Here is a 25,551-nt window from a genome sequence, read left to right as displayed (position 1 = left end):
GTAATTTCATTTAATCTCCTGTAATCGACGACGATACGCCATTTTTTATATCCGTCTGCATCCGCTTTTTTGGGGACTATCCACAAAGGGCTGTTGTAAGCAGAGTTGCTTTCTCTAATTATATTATGTTCTAACATTTCTTTTATTTGTTTTTGTATTTCTAATTCATGAACTTGTGGATACCTATTTCAATATTTTCACTATAACCAGTATTACTTGGCGTGTTTTGTTTTATTTTGATGGTTAAATTCGGTTGTCCGTAACGTAATTTCCGTTGTTACTGTTGCAAGCTGTAAATTTCTTAAATCTTTGTCGAAACTGTACTCTTTCTTTGTGATACGTGACACTAGCACTTTTTGGACGACTTGCAACTTTCTGTATATTTTTTTCTTTTTTAGCACTTATTTCGCTTCTCTTTTCCTTCAAGACTTTAATGCTTTTTGTTTAATGCTTTATTTTCACTTATTTTCAAAAAAAAATTTTCTAATTTTTTTTTTCACTGTAACTTTCGTTTTCTTTTTTTTTTGGAAATTTGAGTTCGATTTTCACTAAAAAAAAAATGTTTTTTTTGTTTTTTTTTTTAATTTTCACTGGAGCTTTCGTTTTTTATAGATTTTTGTACTATTTTCACGCTCACTTTTATTGTAAAATGTATACTTTAGTATTTATTTTAAACTTTTTGCACTATTGTTTCGTTTTTTATAGAATTTGTTGCTATTTTCGCACTTCCCTTTTTTTGTAAAATGTACATTTAAGTATTTATTTTAAAATTTTTGCACTTTTGTTTCGTTTTTCATAGGATTTTTACTATCTTCGCACTTCCTATTTATTTTAAAATTTTTGCACTTTTGTTTCGTTTTTTTATAGGATTTTTTACTATCTTCGCACTTCCTATTTATTTTAAACATTTTGCACTTTTGTTTCGTTTTTTATAGAATTTTTTTTTACTATTTTCGCACTTTCTTTTTTTTTTGTAAAATGTATATTTAAGTATATATTCTAAACTTTTTGCACTTTTGTTTCGTTTTTTTTATAGAATTTTGTTTACTATTTTCGCACTTTCTATTTATTTTAAACTTTTTGCACTTTTGTTTATTCTATATATCTCACTAATTTCACTAATTTATGCATCGTTTACTTTTTTGTAATATTAATGATTATTTTGATTCTTTTTTTCTTTTCGGCATAAAACTTTCGCTTATTTTTTTAATTAAACTTTTTAAATATTTTCGGCATTACGATTCGATTCCTTTGATCTTTTGATCAAAGTTAACCCGACTGCGCCAGTTATGGTTTACAAAATAAAAAAGCTTCGGCCTTTTTTTGACAACCGTATTTATTGAAGTGAATCTTAAGACTGACTAACTTTATATTCCTTATTAGTTTACATACTCCTTATTCTAATGCTAACTGTACTGACATTCTTAGTTAGTTAGCTTCTAATATTAGGCTTAACTGTATTATCGTTCGACATTAGCTTATTTACTTATATATACTTATTTATATATATATGTATGTATATATTTATGTTTTTAGTTGAGTTGGCGTTAGCAGACCCGAAATACGCTCACTCTCTTATTCCACAACTAAGCCTAATGTGGAACCTAATTTTATGTTATTAAGCTATTAAGCATTTACTATATACATACATAAGTATATATTATTACAAGGTGTTTAGAGTATAGGAATGTAACTCGCGCGCATATATGGGAAGTTGCACTGTGGGTAATAACTATAAAATTGCCTAACAATTCTAAGTTTCTTTGTAACTACTATAAATTTATAAAATGTAAGACAAATAACAAAAAGTATAATAAATATTTTATTTTAGTAATAATTTTTTTCATATTCACATAATAATTTCTATGTTTTGGTTTAATCTCATTTGCTGTAGCTGCACGCATAATTGTACCAAAATTTAAATCAAATAAGCTACTTCTTATTTTGTGTTTGTTTAATTTAATTTTTGAAAAAAATTGTTCACAAGTTTATGTGCTTTGAAACACAGATATAATTTTCGAAGCAAAAAGTTTCAAACCAGGTTATTTCTTTAAGCTTCCTTATAAAAAGTAATTTCAATAATAACTTCAGGTTATGAACCACTGTTTCTTCAAACGCATATACACAAATGAATCTTATGAGAGCGCAATGTAAAGAATTGCCCAACAACGCTTCTACCGCCCGCTTACCGTAGAATTTCCAACGACTTGGGGGTTTTCCCCATAGAAACAACTCAGCTGATTGCTCTCTCACAACGAAGGGTTGCCAGGCTCGATATACTGTAGTAATTATAAAAATTGTCTTCAATATATTTGAAATTTTCTTAAACTAAAGCAAAATCAGAATCGAATGCTATTATTAATAAATACATAAACTAGTTTTACTAGTTTGATTTCAGTGTTGATATTTTATATTACGAAAAATTATAATTGAAAAGTTAGATGTGTGCAAAACTAAATATGCGTATTGAGTAATGGCAACATTGTTCGAATGAAAACGAGAAAAAACGCTTGCCGCTCGTAGCGAAGGGAGAAGCGGTATTCTATGTTTCTGCCATTAGCCTTTGTATCCCATTTGTGTGCTTAGCCACTCTCAATCAATAATGCCATACCGCGAAAATATATTTTTATTTGATGATTTCTTATATTTTTGAAAATATGTGTTCCCTTTCTACAGCGCGTATTATTATTTTAATACATTTTCAGAGGCAATTTAGATTTTTAAAATTTAACAGATCAATTATAGAAAAAAACCTCACTTCTTTGAATATTTTGATAAAACAACCAAACTGAAAATATCACAAATATTAATATATATTTATATATATGTATATATATTTAATATATATTTATTTAAGCATTTTCATTAAATGGAACTGCAATATGTTTAAAAAAATATATATTATGGTCACAAGTATCTTTTTTTTTATATATTCAGATATATAAAACTGCCTTGCATATGTACGTATAAAAGCCCACAACTTGAGAAAAGTTTTCCCAATTGTAGCTAAAATGAGTTTTTACAACTGGCATCAGCACCATTACTGTTCTATCGCATGTACAGTGGTGTGAACAAAATAGGAACAACCATAAGGTGTTGTGAAGTTTTAAAATGTGCTGTTTTCTTATTAAATAAAATTGTTTTTAGATACAAGTATAACTCATATAATTTTTCCTACCAGTGATTAGAATTCCGCAACATGCAAAGGAAAATAAAAACAAATATTAATGCGAAACTTTAAAACTTGCAAATTATGTTTACCTCTTTTTGTTCTCACAACTGTACAATTCCGATATGAAGTAAACTTCCGCTCTTTAATTTGTGTACAATGTCAGTATTGGCGCAACCATTCTGCCACAGTATATACAGTAGATAACCTTTTCGTGGTAGCTTTCTGAGGGGTGAATAGCGGCCATCTTGGATTTTCAGAGGTAGCAACGCAGTGCTGTATATATTGAGGCAGTAAATACTTAGCAAATTTATTCTATTAAATAACAAAAACTATAAATATTGTTGCTTAATATAAAAGGAAATTATTTATTAATGACATATATTTACTAATACTTGATTTAAACGCCATAGTGTGTCATGTTTCGCCCATAAAAATATCATTTACTGATAGTCAGATATTTTTATGTAGTGAGTTCTTATTAATAAAAAGCAGCCCTGTTCTTAGATTTCTCGGTGGTGAGTTTTCTTCTGAATGTATTTGTTTTCAATTGACAGACAGAAAATATAAAACGGTTTGTATTCGTAAGTTTTTGAAATATTATTACCAATAATTTTAATTTGGGAAGAAGATATTTAGGCATTTGAAGCCGAATTTTTAATACATCGTTCTAATTCTCATCCGTATACTATTTTTGATAATTTATTTTTGAATATTTAAGTTTTGCATTTTTCACACCACCCCAGAGGTTTGCAATAAAGCGCGTTACAGACTTTTTTTAGGTGTTCGGTTCTCCGGTAGGCCTATTTTCACCTTTTCAACTTAAAATAAACATAATTAATAATTTACATAAAAATTTAAATAAAAATATTGCACAAAATAATTTAATAATTAATAAAGATTTCTAAGCTCTCACAATAGATGCATCCAAAATCCTACAACTCTATTAAATATATTAAAATACATAAGCTAACTTTTAGAATGGGGAGGTAGTTACCTATGTGAAATGCTCAAAAATTTGATGTGCCGAAAATGAGGGCTGGCTGCCTGCCCATTAAAAATTCTTAAAGAAAAATATGTTCTAATTCTTATAAAAAGTATTTTAATACGTCGGGTTGTGAATTTTCGCAGCAATAAAAAGGCTCTACAATTTTTAATATAAACTTTATTATTAACATTAATATGTATTCTTATTAAAACTTCGACATACATATCTTTCATTTCAAACTCAATTTCCAATTGATGTTTTCCTATAACGGCTAACGAGTTGTCAATTTGTATATGTCAAACGACAAATTACCACCCAGGATTGTATCCTACTGCATGCAAAAATTTGGAAATACTTGAAGCGTGTTTAAAAATTGCACAAAAAAAACTGATTTAACATTAAACAACAACTAATATTCCAATAAAATTGAACAGATATGCAAAGTAATTCAATATAATCACTTAAATAACGTGAACACTTGCATTATTTAATATATTTTAAAGTCTCGGTCATCAAAATTTAAAATTTATATGTAGTTTAAATGCTAACACAACACCCTGATTACCATTAAAGTAGCAAAAAAAGTGTAACACAACACCCTAAGATTTTCTAGAGGTGAGTATATGTATGTAAACAAAGAAAAGGTTTATTAAGTTATGGAGGAATGTAATTGATTTTTTTCGCAACATTTTATGCCCTTCCCTCCGTAAACTGATATTGCCCTCATCTAGCCTTCGTGCGCACTTTGCTAATTTTGCGGGCTAAAAATGTGCCCATCCCTGATCTAACACAATTGATAGCAACCAGTGTGAAACAAGTAAGAATGAAGAACCTGATATACTCACAGATACAGAAGACCAAAGTTTTGCCTATGAAAAAGTTTTTTGAATAATAGCTTTGACGGTGAAACTATCATTGAAATACCAACGAAAAATATAAGTGCAATGCCTACTCACAAGCAGGAGCGACAACCCACAACAAAATTAATACTTCAGAAGTACTGCAAATGTAAAAAAAAAATATGTGCTAACTTAGGTAAGAGTCTACAAATACGGATTAATATTGGCTGCAAGGAGCTGCATTAACTAGTAATGTTGTTTTATATAGTACACCTCTTTGTTGTTTTTAATTTTTCTTTTTCTGCATTTAATAAACTATATTTACCTTATTTTAACACATTTTATTTAAATTAAGAGTTAATAAAATTTGTGAATAAAATTAAGTATATTTAGTTTAAAGAAAGAATTATATGGTTTATTGAATGAAACTATTGTTTTTAAAAGTACAATGAAAATGATTTATTTTTAAATTAATAAAGCATGTTTTTAAATTTATAATGAATTCCCTATAAAAGCTCTAACAACACATCTAGCTTCATTGATATAGGAGGAGTTAGATTCAGTTTCATCAAACTGTATTGCTTCAAAAACTTCATCCTGGGAAGATTCATTTGTTATAAAATCGGTAATTTACACAAATGTTGTGTAATGCACAGCAAAAGTTAATAATTTGTAAAGCTTTTTTAGGAGAGTAATGCAATTGTCTAGCTTCCAGTACACATCTCCATCAATTTTTGAAAACACCATTTTTTCTCTACAACATTACGTACGCGTGCATGTACATCGTTAAATTTGCGTCCTGAAGATCCTTCTGTAGGCGATCGGTGGGGTTTTAGCAGCCAAGGCTCTAGTGGATAGCCAGCGTCACCTATGAAAAAAAATGTATATATTTAAAGATTAAAATATTTAATTAAAAATGTACCTGACAACCAAACGTTTTTTGTACCCCCATATACTCCTGCTCCATTAAAGTTCTTAAATGACTCGTATTCCAAAGGAATGAATCATGGCAGGCTCCAGGGTGTGTATCATCAACATACTATACATATCTTATTTTCAATTTAAATCATATACCTTCAAATAAACTTTTATTAAGAAACATATACACACAAGAAAATTCCTTTAAGTTACCAGCAAAACATTTATACTTAATAATACTTTCCTGTTGTAGTGTAAGGGGTTATTACTTTTGGGAGCTATAATTTTAACGTGCGCGAGTTAATTTATTTACTCGTTAGGAATAAAATAAATATATAATTTTAAGTCAGCCAATGAGATTGGTTCTGACTGATCCTTTATTTCTATAATATTTCACCGTATACACATGCACTTCAATATTGAATATAATTATTACACTTAAACTGTACAAGTGTTACAAGTGGTAACTTGTTACCCGGCAGTCGATGATGATAAAGTGACCTCGAGGCTATTGTTCCAGCTGCTTATATAGGCTATGGTTATCGCTGCTCATACTATTGAGATGCTGGTTGTTTACCAGTCAATAACTATTTGGGTTGTTATTGTTTGTTGTACTGATAGTGCCCTTCTATTGTTCAAAGATAAAGTTGTTTTGATGATTTTTCTTTAATGTTTACTGAAACATAAGGTTGTGGTTAAAGGTTAAAGTATTAACTCTCCCCTCTCTTGTGAAAAATAGATCTCCTGATCTATACTTGAGTCTTGAGTAGATGAGTCATTCCTACACGTTCTATGGTAGCGTTGTAGTTTCTCAGATATACAGTTTTTTGATAAATTATATATAGTTTGAATATTACAAATATACTTAATTCTAGGACTACAAGTACTCCTATCGTTATGAACATATTCTTGATTGGGTGTTCCTCAAATGGTATTAAAAATTTATTTAATTTTTTAATGTTGTCAAATTGATATTCGTTTTCTGATTCCAATATTTCAAGAATGTGAACTCTTTCGTTTCCATTAGCTATAATATAATCTTTAATTTCTTGTTCCTGGTTGTGGAAAACTTCTGAGTCAATAATAATTGTTCCATTAAATTGAATTGGATTCAATCCTTCAATTGATTTTTCGTTTAAAATATGTTTTCCTTGTAGTACGACATTACCATGTCCTAAATCAATAATAGGTGCGTTATTTTCTTGGATAACATTACGAGTACAATGGGCTTCGCAACCTTCGATCATTGGTATTGTACAATTGTCATTAGGTTCTTGTTTACAAATATATTTACTTAAATTATTTTTACATTTAGATGTTAATATTATTTTATCTTCACATTTACTTACGATTTTATTCATATCCAAAATGACTTGACGATAGGATAATGGAGTAACTTTGTATGTTGTGCATTTCTTTTCAATGACTGGATATTTATAAATTACAATGAAAGTGAAATCTACCTACATGCGTGTCTGCATATTCTAGTATGTCAATAACCGGTATACTAGTTTGTTCCTTTTCTAATATCCTTTCAATCTCGTCCGTATTTATTGCTGCTGAATAAAAATTTCCGTTCTTCGCGAAATTAATTGCCGTAGGTAAGTCAAATAACTCCTGTGTAATTCTTGCAATATAACTTTTTGTTTAATCGTCCCAATATTAAATGTTTTCATCATTATTTCAAAGTTGGAATTAATTTGTCTTTGTTTGTTATTATTTTCAATTATGTCGTTGAGTATTGTTTTAATTTCAATCAGGTCGTCGTGGTCTGGAACTCCTGTGATAAATTTCAAAATCGATCCTAAGAAATCAAGAGATCGTCTTGAGCGTCTGGCTCGTCCATTATTCAGTAGTTGTTTTCTGAGGATTTTTATTCTGTTGAACAATGCTGTTTCTGTTGCGTCTTCACTAGGCATCTCTCCTTTATATTCAACGATCTTGTAGTATGGTTTAAGTATTTTGCTTAAGTTCGTCATATGGAATAGGTACTCATGTTCTTGATACAAAAATGATGAGTCAGTCTCGGTTAGCACGTGCTTGCGATCTTGTAAGTCGGTTATTTCCTGAGCTAAGGATGTTGCTATCATTCATCATTGTTTCTGAGGTTGTCCTTGTGTACGATCTTCCCCTCCGTTGTTAAAATTGTGTCCTAACGATTCTCTTGTACTGTTTTCTTCAAATAGCGAGGATTTGTTTTATTTCGTCGGTTTTGTTTCACATAAACTGTTTGTCCTGTTTTATATTCCTTTTGTGTTCGTTTTTTATTGTGGTATGATAGCCTATACTCCTGCTTATTTTCGGCCAGTTCTTTTATTCCTTCAGTCTTGCTCCTTTCAAAAAATAATTCGATAGGTTTCCTTTTTGTGACGGAATGTTTTGTCCTATTGTATTCTTTGATTGCGTTGAATAGTTCTTCAGTCGCGGTTGATTTATTTTGTTTAATGCGAATTCTAGTAATTTCCAGAATGGTTGAATGCAGCCGTTCAACTTGAGCGTTCGATGTTGAATGGTTTGCTGCGGTCAATGAATGTTCAATATATAGCCGTTGGATTAGAGCTTTTGCTGCTATGCTATTAAATATAGTCTCGTTATCTGTCATTAGTTTATTACAAAATGGGAATATTGTATGAGTACTTCCTCTAATATTTTGTACAATTCTCTTTCATCGTTTAATTTTCTCATATATGCGTATTTTGAGTATCTATCTATGCATGAGAGATACACCCAGTTAGAACAGTGACGGTCATGTTACCTAGTGACATGCCGGTAACGCGTGCAGGTTTAATTGTCACACTTTCCTATCACGTTCTTAAGGGCGAATCAAAAAACCTCCCAAAACTTTTGTATACATGTGATTTTTTATCACCTTCTTGAGCACACATTTTCTGCTACAATAAAACTATATCCTCACTACTCACACTTTAGTTAAATTTAAGGCAAACGGGGAAAACTGGTTCCAGGAAAGCGCGACGCTGCCTGCTATACTAGCCTAGTGGTTAAACACACGGCTTGGTATTCCGTGAGACTCGAGTTCGAATCTCAAAATAAAAGATTTTTTTTTTTTTTTAATTTTTAATTTTTTTTCAAATCATTTTTAACAAAAATTACATTAAAGTTTAAATTAAAATAAATATTTCATTATTAATTCAATTCCTGCTTTGCAATGCTTTCTTAAAATCTAGTATGTATTAAAATAATTATTTTTAATAATATCAGAAATACATGTAACTTTTTATTAATTATTTAAAGGGTTCACTCCTCAGTTTTCCTCTTCCTATAAATTCTTTGTTTGTGCCTATGGTGGCTCATTTCAATGGCTTTTCGAACTTGTTTTTCGAACATTGCCAATCCATACGTTATGAATGAATCTATAAAAAAACATAATGAAAATTACAAATTAAAACAAATAATTATAAGTAAAATTAAATAAAAAACAGAATTTACCGTATAAAATGTTGGAAACCAGCAGGAATTTGGAGAGAGGTTGCTTCCCACCCCTACCGTCCCAGTTACATAAATAAAGAAGTTCATCAGTGTACAGACTTCGCAACACATCATGTACACTATCTGAAGTACCTTTTATCCTCAAAACGAATTGTTTCTGTAAATAAAAATAGTATGTAAAAACTGAATTGTTTATTGAAAAAAGTTTATATATTACTTACCGTTGTAGCAGCAAATTCGTCGCATTTCAATTTTTCGTCCATTTCCAAAGCTGCAGCAAGCGTATTTAATGGTAGGGTGGAAGCAATTTCTGTTTGAACGTTGTCGACATCTTCACCAGTCATTCGGCATACCGATTGATGAATTTTGCGGATGAGGACCTTGCATTCACGAACCGTTTTTTGCTGCGCCATTTCTTCACTTTTATGAATAATCTGAAAAAGAAACAAAGACACATGTAGAGAAAAATAATAATGTATGCATATAAAAACTGTTCACATACATTTTCCTTTAAATGCTTATCGATTTTAGTTTCCAAATCGCATACCCTCGTCGTCAAATCGTCAAGCTGTTTGGAAATAGTGGTTAAAATGTCAATAACCTCTGGAAAAAGGTTGGAAACATAATAAATTAAACAAATTTAAAGAAATAAATTATATGGATGTTAGATTACCGTTTCCTTCCACAGGTCGTTTTGAAATGCTGACCTCTGTATTGTAGCAACCAGACGTGTTAAACTTTTTATGCTTTAAATGTAATTGGTCTACAATAACAAAAACGTAACAATATATTGAAACGAAATTTTGTAAGTTTACATTTATTTACATACCTTTTGCGGGAGTTGAAGACGTTGTTGGACAATCCTCTAAGTCAATTTCGTCAAATATATTTTCCATCTAATTGAGAAATAAAAATTGGCAGTATCAAAGTTCTTTTCCAAAAATTTAAGAAAATGTAATAAAATGAGCCGAGAAAAATATATGTACATAAATACTTAAAAATCCTAATTTGAAAATTTATGAAATAAATGATGTAGAATGGGTATAAGGAGAAACTTTCCCTCATGTGGAATAGAGAAATATTTGTAAACTATATCGTCTTTTTTGATTTTAAATACCTTTTTGTCTAATTCCTTCGCTACTAAAATACCTAAACCCGATGACGATTCTAAAGGTTCTTCAAAATAATTTTCAACATCTAAAAAACAATGTGCAGATACCATAACGCAACCAGATTCGTCCGACATAGTTATTACTTTTATGGGCCCTAATTTTTCACTAAAACAATAAGAATCTTTTTCCTTTTTAAATTCTATATTAAATAAATTAATTTTTAAAGTTTTGTTGGGTTCAATGTTTGTATTAGTTCTTTCATCAAGTCTTAAATGCAATTGCTGAAGGATTTTATTCGGTTTATTTATAAGTTTTTTTAAATATTGCATATGGTTTTCAAACTTATAGGCTGAAAACTGATCTAGAGGACCGAATTGCTTAGTGCAGTCAGTTAAATGCAGTAAACCATGCACGTTATAACTAACTAAATGGTCTCCGTATATATTCCCAAACAAATCAACGAATTCTTGTAATATTTGTTGGGCAACGTTAGCTTCAGTACTATATGATTTTTCACATGATAACAGCCTTATTCCTGCGTGCAATAATAAAAAATGGTAGTAATGGTCACTACTAATACAATCTTTTAGGACAAATATGCCTATATACAATAAAAACTGCCTAAACTCTGTCGCTTTCCAATTGCTGATTTCATCTAAACTTTTACATATCCTGCCAAACTCAGAAGGAACTAAACTAGAGAGAAAAGTTATTTTTTCGTTAATTTTGCTTACATTTATATTCCCTTTTTTAATTAGTAATTGAAGCAAATTTTTACATACACCAAGATCTACAAGATGCATCGGGTCTAATGGAAATTGGGAGACCATATTGAAATTAGCTAATTCTAAAATGCTTTCTCTAAATTTAAATGGATTAATATGATGTGATTTATCAATTCTATTTTTAAAAGACAAGTCAGTTCTTAAGTGATTAACTCGTTTTGAAAAACAAACTCTTCTCTCTTTGTATTCTCCGATTTGATCGCATTTCGAACAGCTGTTTTTTCCAGTGTGCGATTGCACACCTGTGACAAAAGCTCGAGCGGGAGAATCACAGCAAAATAAACGAATGTTAAATTTCTTTTTAACGGAAGAAGAACCTACCTGAAGACCGTTTTCTTTTAAATAAGCTACTTCTTCACAAAAGTCTTTTAAGAAATCGTTAATATTCCAGGGTTTTTCTGTTCCAGAAAAACATGCTACTGTAAATGGCAATTCGTTTGGCAAATCAACGATGGACGCTAAAATTGGCCATAATACTTTATTCGAATTTTTGAATAATCTAAGACCATCTATTCCTATATCAAGTACAACGCTATCTTTTATTTCAAGGTGAGGAAATGAATTTTTCTCAAAATAATTTTGAATTCCTCTATATAAAAACGCGCCACTTGGAATGGTTTCAATATTAACCTTTTTTCTACTTGTACCTAATAGACTTTTTGCTGTTAAGGGCAAATCCACTAAACCTATTTTTCGCAAGGTTTGAAGCAAATCAGTCACTGTATTGTGGGACACTCTATTGCGTAAAGCCCAAGCTTTTATTTCTTTGCATTTATCATTTTTCACTACAATATTCACATTGTCACTATCACTAACAATGGTATCTTGGCTATCATAATCATTTAAAGATATATCTACGGAGCTCAATTCTTCCACATTTGAATCACTATCAGAATTCACATTAATATTACATATTTTGGCAAATTTGGAGGCACTGACATTAAAAGCCTTTTTTTCTCGGCTCATGTAAGCACTAAATGTATTTTTTTTTCATATTAAAATGTACTCCGTTTACTCACCTTTTCAAATTATATATGTACCACTTTTATAATCACGTTTTTAATCACTTTTTTCATAAAATATAACCAAATTTATAATACAATTTAACACGCGTGCCGAATTTCTTTTTCTTTGAATTCGAATTTTCGCAACGAATAAACGAATGTAAACAATCATGTTATCATGTTGTATACTTTTACATGCATCGTTTTCCATAAACAGTGGCAAGTCCAAAATCAGTTTGTCTTCTTTTGTTTTGTTTTTATAGAAAAGATGTTGTGTGAAGAGCTTGTAATATAAAACAATCAAAAGGCACAGCGGATAGACTCTTTACGCAATTAAATGATTTGTGAGGGTGTGTTAGTAATAAGTAAAAATTGTGTAAATGTGTGGGAGTTTCGGTCACGCAGGTTTTGCTGGGCATTGTTCCATCGATTTCAAATATGTCCATTTGTATTTGTGTGCCTATACCTTCGGTTATGGGTGATTTTGCAAAAACTTGTTTTGTCGGGTGGCGTTCGTATTTGTTCTCTTCACAAATGCTACAATTTCTAGTTAGTCGGATTACATCATTTTTTATATTTGGCCAATAGCAAGTTTCTAGTATCTCTAATGTATTATTTTTTGCGTTTCTATGTGCTCTTTAATGCGTATGTTTAATTATATTTTCTCTATCCTCTTCACCATTAAAAATGCCGTTAAATAGCATTTCTAGACTAGAATAAGAAATGCTATTTAACGGCATTTTTTAAAGTCCAATAAAAAAAAAACTAAGAACATTTTTTCTATCCATATCCAGAATACAATTTTTTATCAGATATTTATTGATATTTTAAGAATACAAAAAAAAAATAAGAAAATAAAATAAGGGTGCGCCCTTCCTGACACGGTTCCAACACTTTGGGTGATTTGAAAAAAAAATATTTAATCAGTACAAATGCCGCTATCGTCAAATCGCTATCATAAATAAAAAAAAAATTGACAAAAAACCTTTTTCTCTATATTAAATGAAGAGTTTATAATATCATGAATTTCATACCAGGGGGTTTACTCTGTAAAACGATGCGAAAGACAATGCGATTCGAAAGCCCAATGCGATGCGATAGGCAATTGATACTCTGTATTGCTTTCGCATCACTAACAATGTTGTTCACCTTTGCTTTATTTCTTTTTAAGTAATAGTTGGCATTACTTCCAAAAATGTCAAAGTATAAACTATTGCTAGAAACATTAGGGACGATATTAAAACAAATATGATAAATGCTCGTAACTCAACTTAATTAAAACGAACTATTTGCAAATTAATAAATCCAATCTTTTATTTCATTGTAATAACGAAAATTAAATTTAAATAATTACGGATTAAATTTGTAGTTTTTAATTCTGTTTCTCGCAGTTATATAGTTATTTAACTTACATTTTCCAGTTTCTCAATTTTTGTTCATCAATTTTTTGTTTATATAGACATTTTTCCTTTTCAAAGGTTAGTCTCCGTTTTTCTAATTTATTTCTTTTTTTCAGTGTTTTAAAAATGTTTTTTATATTAAAATTTATATCGTTTAACACTTTAATCGAGTTATTGTGGAATATAATTTGGTTTTCGACTTGTTTTTCAAGCAGAGTCTGCTGCTTTTTGCGCGGTGGGTACGTCACATTTGAACAATGTGGTAGTTCATTTTCTTGTGTATTAAGAGGAGTCTGCTGTTTTTTGTGAGGTGTGCATGCCACTTTGGAACATTGTGGTAGTTCCCTGTTTTGTGTATTTGGTTCGGTAGGGTCTGCATTTACCTCCGACATGCTGCTTGTAGCTGCACCGAATGACAAGGTACCACTCATTCCATTTATTGATTCCTCTATTGATAATAACTCACTCACTTGTTGCTCTAACTGTGATAAGGGTATGAAAAGTGAGGGACCACCTTCAGTTCCCGAAATATTATTTTTGTTTCGTCGCATTTTTGCCTTTAAGTGAATCTTATAGTCTGTCCAAACCTTTAATTGATTGCATTTAATCACATTTATAATTTATCTGTGCAATTATTGGAATTACCTTTTTCCACCCCGCAATGTCGCGCAATGGTGGTCCAACTGCGTTTAAATGGGAAACTAAATTTTTCCATAAATTATTGGAGGTATTTTTGGCGTCTGGTGTTTTTAGTGATCTTTTCGATAAATCGGGATGCGCCTTCATGAAATCCACGAGAATTTCAAATTGCTTTGGTTGAGTTTGTTGTTTTATTTTCGGTGCTTCCCTGTAAATTTGTGCAAAATAGTTCATGTGCACGGCGTTATATATTTTAGTAGCAATTAAAACAACTAATTTATATTTGAAACTTACATTTTCAAGCAATGCGACTTCTTTATACTTGTAGCACAAAAATTACGAATATAACGCATGTTTGACAATTGCTTTAGCAAAGCAGAGTACCGCTAATGCGAAAGGGAAAAACTAAATTCGAAAATTTCAAAATTTACTGCGATTGTCGAATTACAGAGTACCAAAATTGAAGATGCGAACATTTTCATATTCGTATCGCATTACAGAGTAACCCCCCAGGTTTCTAGTGTAGAGTGAAATGCGGTCGTGATATTAGGTTTGATAATTTTCGTTAGTGTATCTGTCAAGTCTTGTGGTGTGACGTAATTAACATAAAATCTCTCGTGGTTTGCAAAAATTGTTGCTCTTTCTAATGTATCTATTTCACATTTTTTTTATCACAATTTGTGTTTTAAATTGGTTCAGTAAAGCGCTGACATCTTTAATTCTGATTGACGAGGATGATTCCTGCGAGTGTATTGAGTCGTTCGTAGTTACGTTTACTTGACGGCTGAGTGCGTCGGCTACTACATTTAAATCTCTTTAACCCTAGAACACACACCCGGGTACAAATATCGGGTGATTTTTTTGAGGTTAGGATTTTCATGCATTAGTATTTGACAGATCACGTGGGATTTCAGACATGGTGTCAAAGAGAAAGATGCTCAGTATGCTTTGACATTTCATCATGAATAGACTTACTAACGAGCAACGCTTGCAAATCATTGAATTTTATTACCAAAATCAGTGTTCGGTTCGAAATGTGTTTCGCGCTTTACGTCCGATTTATTTTTGTTCAGCGATGAGGCTCATTTCTGGTTGAATGGCTACGTAAATAAGCAAAATTGCCGCATTTGGGGTGAAGAGCAACCAGAAGCCGTTCAAGAACTGCCCATGCATCCCGAAAAATGCACTGTTTGGTGTGGTTTGTACGCTGGTGGAATCATTGGACCGTATTTTTTCAAAGATGCTGTTGGACGCAACGTTACGGTGAATGGCGATCGCTATCGTTCGATGCTAACAAACTTTTTGTTGCCAAAAATGGAAGAACTGAACTTGGTTGACATGTGGTTTCAACAAGATGGCGCTACATGCCACACAGCTCGCGATTCTATGGCCATTTTGAGGGAAAACTTCGGAGAACAATTCATCTCAAGAAATGGACCCGTAAGTTGGCCACCAAGATCATGCGATTTAACGCCTTTAGACTGTTTTTTGTGGGGCTACGTCAAGTCTAAAGTCTACAGAAATAAGCCAGCAACTATTCCAGCTTTGGAAGACAACATTTCCGAAGAAATTCGGGCTATTCCGGCCGAAATGCTCGAAAAAGTTGCCCAAAATTGGACTTTCCGAATGGACCACCTAAGACGCAGCCGCGGTCAACATTTAAATGAAATTATCTTCAAAAAGTAAATGTCATGAACCAATCTAACGTTTCAAATAAAGAACCGATGAGATTTTGCAAATTTTATGCGTTTTTTTTTTTAAAAAAGTTATCAAGCTCTTAAAAAATCACCCGATATATACACATTCAACTTTGAAGTGTTGTAACTTTTGAACCGCTATACCTCTATACCGCTAACCGGATCTAGGAAGATTATTTAGTTTTGAGTTCAAATTCAAAATTTGAACCAGATCGGACCATTGGTTCAGGAGCTACAGCCTTCCAAACACATTATATACGTAAACACACACCCGGGATACGTTTGTACCCCAATAGTAAAAATCCTCATAATAATCAAAAAAAAAACATTTTTTATATTATTTTTTTTTGTTTGAAAAATTAAAAATATTCATTTCACACAATATATTATTGACTTTTATTATAAAAATTATAAAAATGCATCCTATATCCAAGGAAAATAATGGCAAATTGAGCAATTTGTTGATGTGACCGAATGTTCAAGACACATTGGCTTCTTACATTTGGCGCACAGCTTTCTGTTTTTTCTACGGCGTTTTTCCTCTTGTGCGTAACATAAATAGCAAGATCCGGACACAGGTTTTGGCGTGCGCGCTGCGGCAGATGTTGATGCTGCTGTTGACACCATTGATTCCACCGGTCGGTTGAAATATGCTTCAATAGCAATTTTAGTCGAAAAATTTCGCGTAACTTGACGATTTATGGCTCTAGCTTCAATAATGGGCATACACAATGCTTCAGCCAAGTAGGATCTGCTTACGCTTGTTGTTTGTTCTCCAAGGCAACATAGGGTTATTCAAATCGTAGACAATGTAGGCTGCAAGAGTTGTAATGTCCAAAATGTTGAAGAACATCGCTAGTGGCCATCGTTTTGTTTGTCTTTGTGTCGGATATTCCGCAAACATTTAGTCCATTCGATCAACACCACCTTTGGTACGATTATAAAATTCAATTATTTCAGGTTTCCCACTGTCAGCTATTTCAGCATCATTATGCATGGTCGAAAGCAAAATTACTGCTTTATTTTTTTTTTTGGGAACATAAGAGCACATTGTCACATTATTTTTGAAACCAAATGTCGTTGAACCAATTGTCCTGTTTTTGTTCTGCTTCATTTCTTGAGGAATATATGATTTGTTTTTGCGCAAAGTTCCAACGATCGTGAGTTTCCAGGTGAGAAGCAGTTCTGCAACTGGCACGGTCGTAAACAAATTGTCCACTGTAATGTTTCGGCCACTTCCTTGGTATTTGGCAGACAAATCCTTCACCACTCGTTCGCCTTGGTTTGTTTCCCTACCAGTTTCTGCTTGGCCAGTATATATTTGTCCATGCAGTGGATATGCATTTGTGGCATCGCAAATCCACCAAACCTTGACAGCATATTTAGCAGGTTTTGACGGTATGTACTGCGTAAACCGTGTGTGTCCACGGTAAGGAAATAATTGTTCATCAATCGTCAAGCATGAGCTGGGCTTGTAATGTGCAGCAAGATTATTGTTCATCATCGTCCACAACTCACTGATCGGTGCTGCTTTATCAGTTAGTAAGCGTGTTGCACGAGTGTTTTTATCGTCAAATCTTAGGAACCGCAATATCGAACAGAAACGGTTGCTCCCATTGTGGCGCGATATAGTTTTTGACGCTCCATAAATCTCGAACATGTTCTCCATTGCTATGGTTCGCACCAGTCATAATAAGTATGCCAAAAAATGCATACAGCTCTGTTATTGACACAGGCGTCCATGACTTAGGAGTTGTGTTTGGATGCGCATTGTTGTAAGCATTATAAGTTTCTTTTGCTAACTTATTTGTGTGGCGCATAATTATATCAGCCATTTCAACGTTCATGAAACATTTGAATGTTTGCTCTATTGACAACATTTCAGTGCATCTAGCTGGTCCAGAACGTTCTCTTATAATATTTTGTCTGAGTACCTGACGACTTACAATTGGTTCTTTCATCCACTCAGTACCATCACGTGCAACAAATTTTTCGGCACTAGCAGGTAATTTATTATTTTTTTCTACTTCTTCTTTTTCATCATCTTCATAGTCCGCATAATCAAGTAATTCTTCTGCGGCACTTTGCGAAACTTCAGCATCGTCATCAGCAATTTCAGTGACATTGATTTGAATTTCTTCTTCATCTTCTGAGTCAAAGTCATAGGGAGCGTCATCGTCACAAATTTCATCAAATAAAGATTGTATATATGATTCTCGCTGTTCCTCAGTTAGCCTGCATAATAAAAAAATTAGTATATGTTTACATTGTTGCTTATTTTACATTTTTTACCTATTATATGCTGCACTTGATAAATATTCGTTTCTTCTTGAAGTCATTTCGTATCCAGTTATTTATAGTTTCAGTTATATTTTCACTTCTTACACTTTTGAGCACCAAAACAATAATGAAAATATCAACAGGCAGCATTTATAACAACACCTCGTGTGAAAACAACCCTTGCAGCTGCATATAAAATACAAAAACCAGTTATACCAGTGTATTTGCTACCTATGTATGTACCCATACCTTGCGCAACCTTTTTGCACATATCTTTTGAACCAGGTAGAATATTTCAATGAAATAAAAACCAAAATGTGTATTCGTTGTTACTCTACAAGTATATTATTATAAATTACATTATTTTGTTTTGCATTTATCAAGACAACAACAAAAACAAAAATCCACTGTTGCATGTCCTGACTTTATTTGCCCATATCGCTGGAACCAGTAGGAATATTCGAATGAAACAAAAGACAAAATGCTTATTATATATTAAATTATACATTTAAAAAAAAAACAATCATAGAAATTGGTTGAATAAGCATTAAAAAAACCGCAAAATAAGGTCCCGGGCGTGTGTTTACGTGGCATTTTCTGGATGTGTGTTCTAGGGTTAATATATTTAATTTTTGGTCCGTATTCTTCTATAAAATTTTTCCATCGTTTTAATTTTGAATTTGGGTTGTCCTCTGATATTAAAAAAATTAGGGATTGATGATCGGTGTAAATAGTAGTATTACTAGTGAAACCATATAGATAATTCCTAAGTTTCTTGAGTGCCCAAACGATTGCTAACATTTCTTTTTCGTCTGTTGAGTAATTTTGTTCAGTTCGCGTTAATGTACGTGAAATGAATGCTATAGGTTTCTTGCCTTGTGACAATACAGCTCCAATCGCATGATTGCTTGCGTCTGTGGTCAAATTAAATTGTTTTCCAAAATCTGGTTGGAATAATTCTATTTGTTCTTTTAGTTTATTTTATAGTGTTTCAACTGCTTTAAGTGCTTCGTCATCTAATTTTACATGTACTGAGCTACTTTTATTCTTTGAAATATTACCATTCTCTCCTCGTAGGTAGAGTGTTAATGGTTTTGTTTAAATGAGTTAAGCATCCACCCTTTCTACCCGGTAAAACAGGCGCATCCTAATACAACAGCGCAATTCACCACAACTAATAACACCACTCAACACAACTCACCACACTTCTACATTATTCATCCCATTCAACCAAAAGGATGAACAAAAGGGAAAGCGGACACAATTCGTTGACACACAGCGCCGCGTCGACACCTTTCGCCAGCACATACTTACATTTCGGTACACATCTTATCAACAGCACTTCAACTTTCAGTTTGTGACACCCATCCCACGCATTTAAGTTGTAATAAAAACGTTCGACATCGTCTCCACCCATCTCCGCCGCGCTAAAGCTGTACACTTCGATCGCCTCCTATCCTGCGCGCAACGCTCAGCTTTTAATTCTAAAACAGCCGGATGCTGTCTCACTAATGCTCCGGATTATGCGTTCGACCATGATCCGAAGCAACTCGATCGCCAGCACCGGCATCATATTTATTAACTTGTAAAAATACAAACTTAACGCTTTAAATAAAATTGTTAAATACAAACCTAAAATTCAGATATTTTCATTTCAATCAAAGCAGTGGTGTGTGTTCCCTAATAAATTGGGTATATATTTAATTAGGTTTCGTTATGGATGCAAATCCCTTTATAAACTTTCTATAATATGAGGTCATTCCCAAGAAAGATCTTAAGTCTTTCAAATTTGTAGGGGTTTTATACCTATCTATAGCTTATATTTTTCCTGGATCTACTGTAATTCTACCGTTTTTAATTATATGTCCTAAAAATTCTGTCTGTCTTTGAAAAAATTTTGACTTTTCATCCGAGATTTTCATGTTGGCTGCGTGTAAAGTGTGTAGTATGTTGGTGATATCTTTCATATGTTGTTCAGGGTTAGCTGAATATATTAGGACATCATCTATATACACCAGGGTGTGTCATTCTGAGGCAACCTTTTTTTTTCAACTGAAAAACAGGTTAAAAACTTTCGAAAATGTGAAAAAGAAAGTCACTCAAAAGATCAGCTCTTAATATTAATACTAAGAGGTGCCTATTTCAAATTTTCTGTTTTCCATATAAATTACATGGAAAAAAAATCATTTTTTTTGTGGTGGTTATTGTGCGGAGGTTATTATATGTGCACACGATGGCTGCCAGTAGGGATGGTAAACTCGATTCCGATTCTACTAGAAAATCGAGTTTTCTCGTAAAATAATCGATTTTTCGAATGTCAAGAATCGATTCTTAATCGACTTCGACTACTGAAGATCGATATATATATAAATGATCAGTATGTCGAGCTGAGTCGATTTAGCCATGTCCGTCTGTCTGTCTGTCCGTCCGTCTGTCTGTCTGTATATATACGAACTAGTCCCTCAGTTTTTAAGATATCGTTTTGAAATTTTGCAAACGTCATTTTCTCTTCAAGAAGCTGCTCAGAACCACTATAACATCCAGCTGCCATACAAACTGAACGATCGGAATCAAATGCTTGTATGGAAAACTTTCACATTTGACAAGATATATTCACGAAATTTGGTATATATTATTTCCTAAAGCAACAATGTAATCTCCGAAGAAAATGTTCAGATCGGTTGACTATAGCATATAGCTGCCATACAAACTGAACGATCGGAATCAAGTTCTTGTATGGACAACTTTCACATTTGACAAGATATATTCACGAAATTTGGTATAGATTATTTTTTAAGGCAACAATGCAATCTCTAAAAAACTTGTTCAGAAGGGATTACTATAGCATATAGCTTCCATACAAACTGAACACATAGTTACTAACAGAAATGCATCTGTGTTTTTTTTGTTTTTATTTTAATTTGATGAAATCCTGATTCCAAATCTAGCGTCGTGAAGTACTGTGCTTCTCCTAAGTTTTGGAGCATCATGGTGATATCCGGAATGGGATATCTATCAGCGATTGTTTGCGCATTTAACTTCTGGAAGTCAATAACCATGCGTCTTTTTGGGTTGCCTTACTCGTCATTCCCTTTTTAGAAACTGTCCATATGGGTGAATTGTACGGGCTTTTGCTTGGCTGTATTATTTCATTACCCAATAATTTTTCTATTTCAGCGTCTACAAATGCTCTATCCGCTTGGGGGTATATAGGATTATTTGTTTCTGTTCTGATTTCTGCCTCTACTGTAGTTACGTAGGGTAATGTTTTACTCTGCTCATTTCTTTTCATTAATTCATTCATTTCTTTTTTATACATTTCTTCTCGTAACATATAATTTATCCTTGTTAATTTATTCTTTTTCACAATTACTAAATTTTTTTCTGTATCTATCATTGCTTTCATTTGCTTTAAACCTTTAATTCCTATCAAGAAATCGAAATCTTGTAAGCTATCGAGTTCTAAAAATTCCATACTGAATCCTATTATATTCACTTTCTTTTTATATTTAATTAATGATTTACCGTGTAAAGTAGCGGCTTGTTTTTTACTTTCTACTTCTATCCTTTTAGCGTGAGGGAATTTTGGATTTACATAATTTTCTTCTGCACCACTATCAATTAAAATATACACTGAGTTACCTTCTTCTGTGGTCCTTACAAGCGTTGGTAACCCATGCCTTAGAATAAAAAATATTCTTCATGTTCATATTCTGTATTTGATTGTTGGTCCTGTGTAATTTGGTTTATCCGTTGATTCTTCGGTAGTATATTAGCATGACTTGTATTATCTCGTTCTCGTTTGTATCCCAATGCTTCTGCTACTTTCTTAAATGGATTTTGATAATTCTGTCGAGGCTGCGGTTTTCGCGGTGGTTGTTGCTGATTCTTGTTGTAACCTTGTCTCGTTAGTCCATTGGTTCAACTAGGGGTTTTTGTTGACAAGAATAATTATTGTGATGTTGATTGCTGAAATTATGATTCTGATGATGGTTGTATCGTGGAATGTACTCGAGGTTCTGATGGCGTGAATCATGTTGCATTGTACGGGCGATACTGTAGGCATCTGCTAATGTTGTGCAGGCTCGTGCATAGATGGCATTCTTAATAGCTACACTTCTCAGTCCAGTGACGAATGTTCTGATTGCTTTAGCTTGGATTTCTTGTGTCAATACTTGGACTATTCGTTCTTCCTTGTGTGTCATCTCAATCTTGGATAGCACTACATTCAATGCTTGGTTCAGATTGTCATACTATTCATGCAGTGGTAGTACTTTTTGTTGTATTTTCATCATATCTTCCTCCAGAACGTATATTGGTCGTTTGTTGGCATAGGAATCGTCTAGCCTATCGATGATGTCTTGGAAGTTTCTCTTTACGTTGTGCATGATCAGGATCTGTGCTGCTTTCCCAGTAATTTTTCCTCTGTTCAATACTAATGCTTGGGCATATATATTATGTCCTTCGAATTGTCATATGTCTTCCATTAATGTGGTTGCTACTTTCCTCCAATTCCTGTATTCGTTGTAATCACCATTAAATTGTGTTATTGATTTAAACATATTCAGATCAACTTCTTCTGGTTTGGTAAGAACATATTTGTTCTGTTCGTTGTGGAATGGTTGCACTTCTTCCTAATTGTAGTTCGGATAACTGCCGTTGCAGATCGGCGAAAGCGTTGGTTAATGCAATTAAATTTGCTTGTTCAGTCATCTTGCTGATTTATTTGTTGATTTGTTTTACTGAAGATCGGTCTGTCCAGCTGTATTCTTGGAGCGATGCTTGATATGGTATTCTTTCTATGAAAGCGTGTTGTTTGCCAAGGATGGTATATTGATCCTTTACTTTCAATTTGTTGTCGTATTAGGATTTTTATGTGAATCCCTTTTGATTGACGTTGTGTGGGATGATGCACTGGTAAACTTCTTGGATGGTTTAAATTAATCATTTTTTTGTTTCCAGGGACTAGGTTCTTCCCTTTCAGGTAGGCTGACTAAAGATATTATTGATGATCCGTTTTTGTTGCTGCCCCACGTTGGGCGCCTGTAAATTTATTTACTCGTTAGGAATACAATAAATATATAATTTTAAGTCAGCCAATGAGATTGGTTCTGACTGATCCTTTATTTGTATAATATTTCACCGTATACACATGTACTTCAATATTGAATATATTAAACTTAAACTGTACAAGTGGTACAAGTGGTAACTTGTTACTCGGCAGTCGATAATGATAAAGTGACCGCAAGGCTATTGTTCCAGTTGCTAATATAGGCTATGCTTATCGCTGCTCATACTATTGAGATGCTGGTTGTTTACTAGTAAATAACTATTTGGGTTGTTATTGTTTGTTGTACTGATAGTGCGCTTCTATTGTTGTAAGATAAAGTTGTATTGATGATTTTTCTTTAATGTTTACTAAAACATAAGTTTGTGGTTAAAGGTTAAAGTATTAACTCGCGCCATCCAGGCAACCAATGATGCCAGGGATATTAATTTTTTGGTAAGAATTTAAATTTATTTCCTGCATATCCTCTTTAGTAGGCCACGTTATTCACTTCTTGCATATATTTGACTCGAATACGTCCAACACTTCAGGAAGGATTTCACTAAGGCTGGATTGTGATAAACCAACATCCATTTGCCTGCCCACACCTTTCTGATACGCTCCATCTCCACAAAATGGCAAACAAGCTGATAGTTGTACAACTGTATCAATTGAAAAACTTTTTTTCGCCATTGGCAAGCCATTTTGTAATACTTCCAATAAGTATTTAAACGTAGGCTTGTTAATTCTAACTATAACTGTTTAAAACTATAAATTTTTTGAGATATGTTTATATATTTCTTAAATAAAGTAATAAATAAATAAACTTACATTATATTAGGTAAATCAAGACGATTGGTGTTATCTCCCAAAATCCGTCCTTACAGCCACCTGCTAGCGGGAATTGTTTTCCTCCTCCAATATACGTTGTTGCAAATGTACAACATCTGTGACAGATTGCCGAAGTTCACAATAGTTTAATCGAAATTCGAACACAAATCTTCGTTCATGCGAAATTCGCGATAGGAATTCTTCGTTCGCGTGAAAATAAAAATACACGGGAAAGAATTATTCACGCGAAGTTCACGAAAAGGCTGATATAACGGGTTATAACTAAAAATCTGCACTAATTTTATTTCAGCGTAAGTCAAAAGATACTATTAACATATTAACAGAAAGGTAAGCTATTCCATGTAGTATAATTGCATTATTTTAAAAAATGAAAAAATTATGAACTTCAAAATACGGGCCATTGTCAGCAACCCGTCTTAGTTTAGTCAGGATACTTGCGCAAGCACGTTGTACACGCTAGTATCAACTTTCTTAAGGCACTTCTGGATGCGATGTGTCAGCTGCTTCAAATTTTGAGCCTTCCAACTATTTTTGTACACTAAAGCTTTGACTTCTCCAGAAAAAATCCTCGATCGGTCGGCATTGTGTTAAGTTTGTCGGGTTATTTTCTTTCGGCACAAAGTAGATGTTTTTGTTGACCAAGATCTCCAATGTTGCATTTGCATAGTAAATAGAGGATTTGACCGGCCAAAATAAGACTTCATCGTTTTTATAGAGTTTTTGTATTGGAGAAATCAAAATTTTGTCCAAACATTGATTGATGTACGTCTCATGATTTATTGTCAGTCCATTTGGTTTAAAGAATGGCTCAGAAATACTCATAGGAGAAACTGTAATGTAGAGCATAACTTTGGACTCAATTTGTTTTTTAAATTTGTATTTTATCCCGGGAAGCGTTATAGACATATCGTTTGTGTAATAAACATCATTGCCCGGCATTTGCGGCCCGCTGAGTGAAAAATGGCTCTCATCATCCAAAATGGATGATTTTCCACTCAAATTCTTGGACATCCACCGACATTGTGATTTTACTTGACTTATCTGCTCGGTGTACCCTGGACAACGCTGCTTTTTTCTGGCTTTAATGTTAAGTCTATTTAATGTTTTGCTGATATATGGCTGTGAGCAACCGAATTTTCGTGCGGCTTTGCTTTGACTTATGCAATCCTTATTGCTGAACACTGTCTTCAGCTTCCGAATGTTTTGGGGCGTCATAACAGAATCCAATGTGGTTTAACGTGGGTATCTGCCTAAGGAGGCTCAAATCCACGGTGTTTTCTATTACTAGAAACACACAGATCAAAACAATGCGTTGATCAGCGCCCCAAAGCGTAAGTGTGTGCACCCACACTACACTCTGGAAGAACCACGGCA

At 32.9% G+C, this 25,551-nt stretch overlaps 2 protein-coding genes across 17 annotated transcripts in view; one reads left to right on the top strand and one right to left on the bottom strand.

Moving 5' to 3' along the window:
- Positions 1-25,551, top strand: part of LOC126764886 (RNA-directed DNA polymerase from mobile element jockey) — a 224,903-nt gene that overhangs the window by 73,066 nt on the left and 126,286 nt on the right. The gene's annotated exons all lie outside the window — the stretch shown is intronic.
- On the bottom strand, positions 9,034-12,064 carry LOC126764873 (uncharacterized). 2 transcript variants are annotated; one of them, XR_007668112.1, is made up of 6 exons: positions 10,191-12,064; positions 10,035-10,124; positions 9,864-9,964; positions 9,583-9,795; positions 9,362-9,518; positions 9,034-9,285 (listed from the first exon to the last, which is right to left on the bottom strand). XR_007668112.1 is itself a non-coding variant. In XM_050482513.1 (6 exons), exons 1-6 carry the CDS (start codon positions 10,255-10,257, stop codon positions 9,170-9,172), a joined length of 744 nt encoding a protein of 247 aa, XP_050338470.1. In that variant the 5' UTR covers positions 10,258-12,064; the 3' UTR covers positions 9,052-9,169. The 2 variants fall into 2 exon arrangements, 1 of the variants encoding a protein (XP_050338470.1); XM_050482513.1 differs by having other exon boundaries at positions 9,052-9,285.

The sequence above is a fragment of the Bactrocera neohumeralis genome, unplaced genomic scaffold (assembly GCF_024586455.1).
Source record: "Bactrocera neohumeralis isolate Rockhampton unplaced genomic scaffold, APGP_CSIRO_Bneo_wtdbg2-racon-allhic-juicebox.fasta_v2 cluster10, whole genome shotgun sequence".
NCBI classification, from domain to species: Eukaryota; Metazoa; Arthropoda; class Insecta; order Diptera; family Tephritidae; genus Bactrocera; species Bactrocera neohumeralis.
The sequence above is the reverse complement of the archived record's forward strand: the minus strand, read 5'-3'. Positions and strand labels throughout refer to the sequence as shown.

What these genes read in the sequence shown, in the direction of transcription:
- LOC126764873 (XM_050482513.1), bottom strand. Translation starts at nt 10,257, where the DNA reads ATGGAAAATATATTTGACGAAATTGACTTAGAGGATTGTCCAACAACG. An exon ending in ACGAATTTGCTGCTACAACG is followed by an intron (nt 9,519 to 9,582) that starts GTAAGTAATATA and finishes TTTTATTTACAG; the next exon opens with AAACAATTCGTTTTGAGGAT. An exon ending in GGTTTCCAACATTTTATACG is followed by an intron (nt 9,286 to 9,361) that starts GTAAATTCTGTT and finishes GTTTTTTTATAG; the next exon opens with ATTCATTCATAACGTATGGA.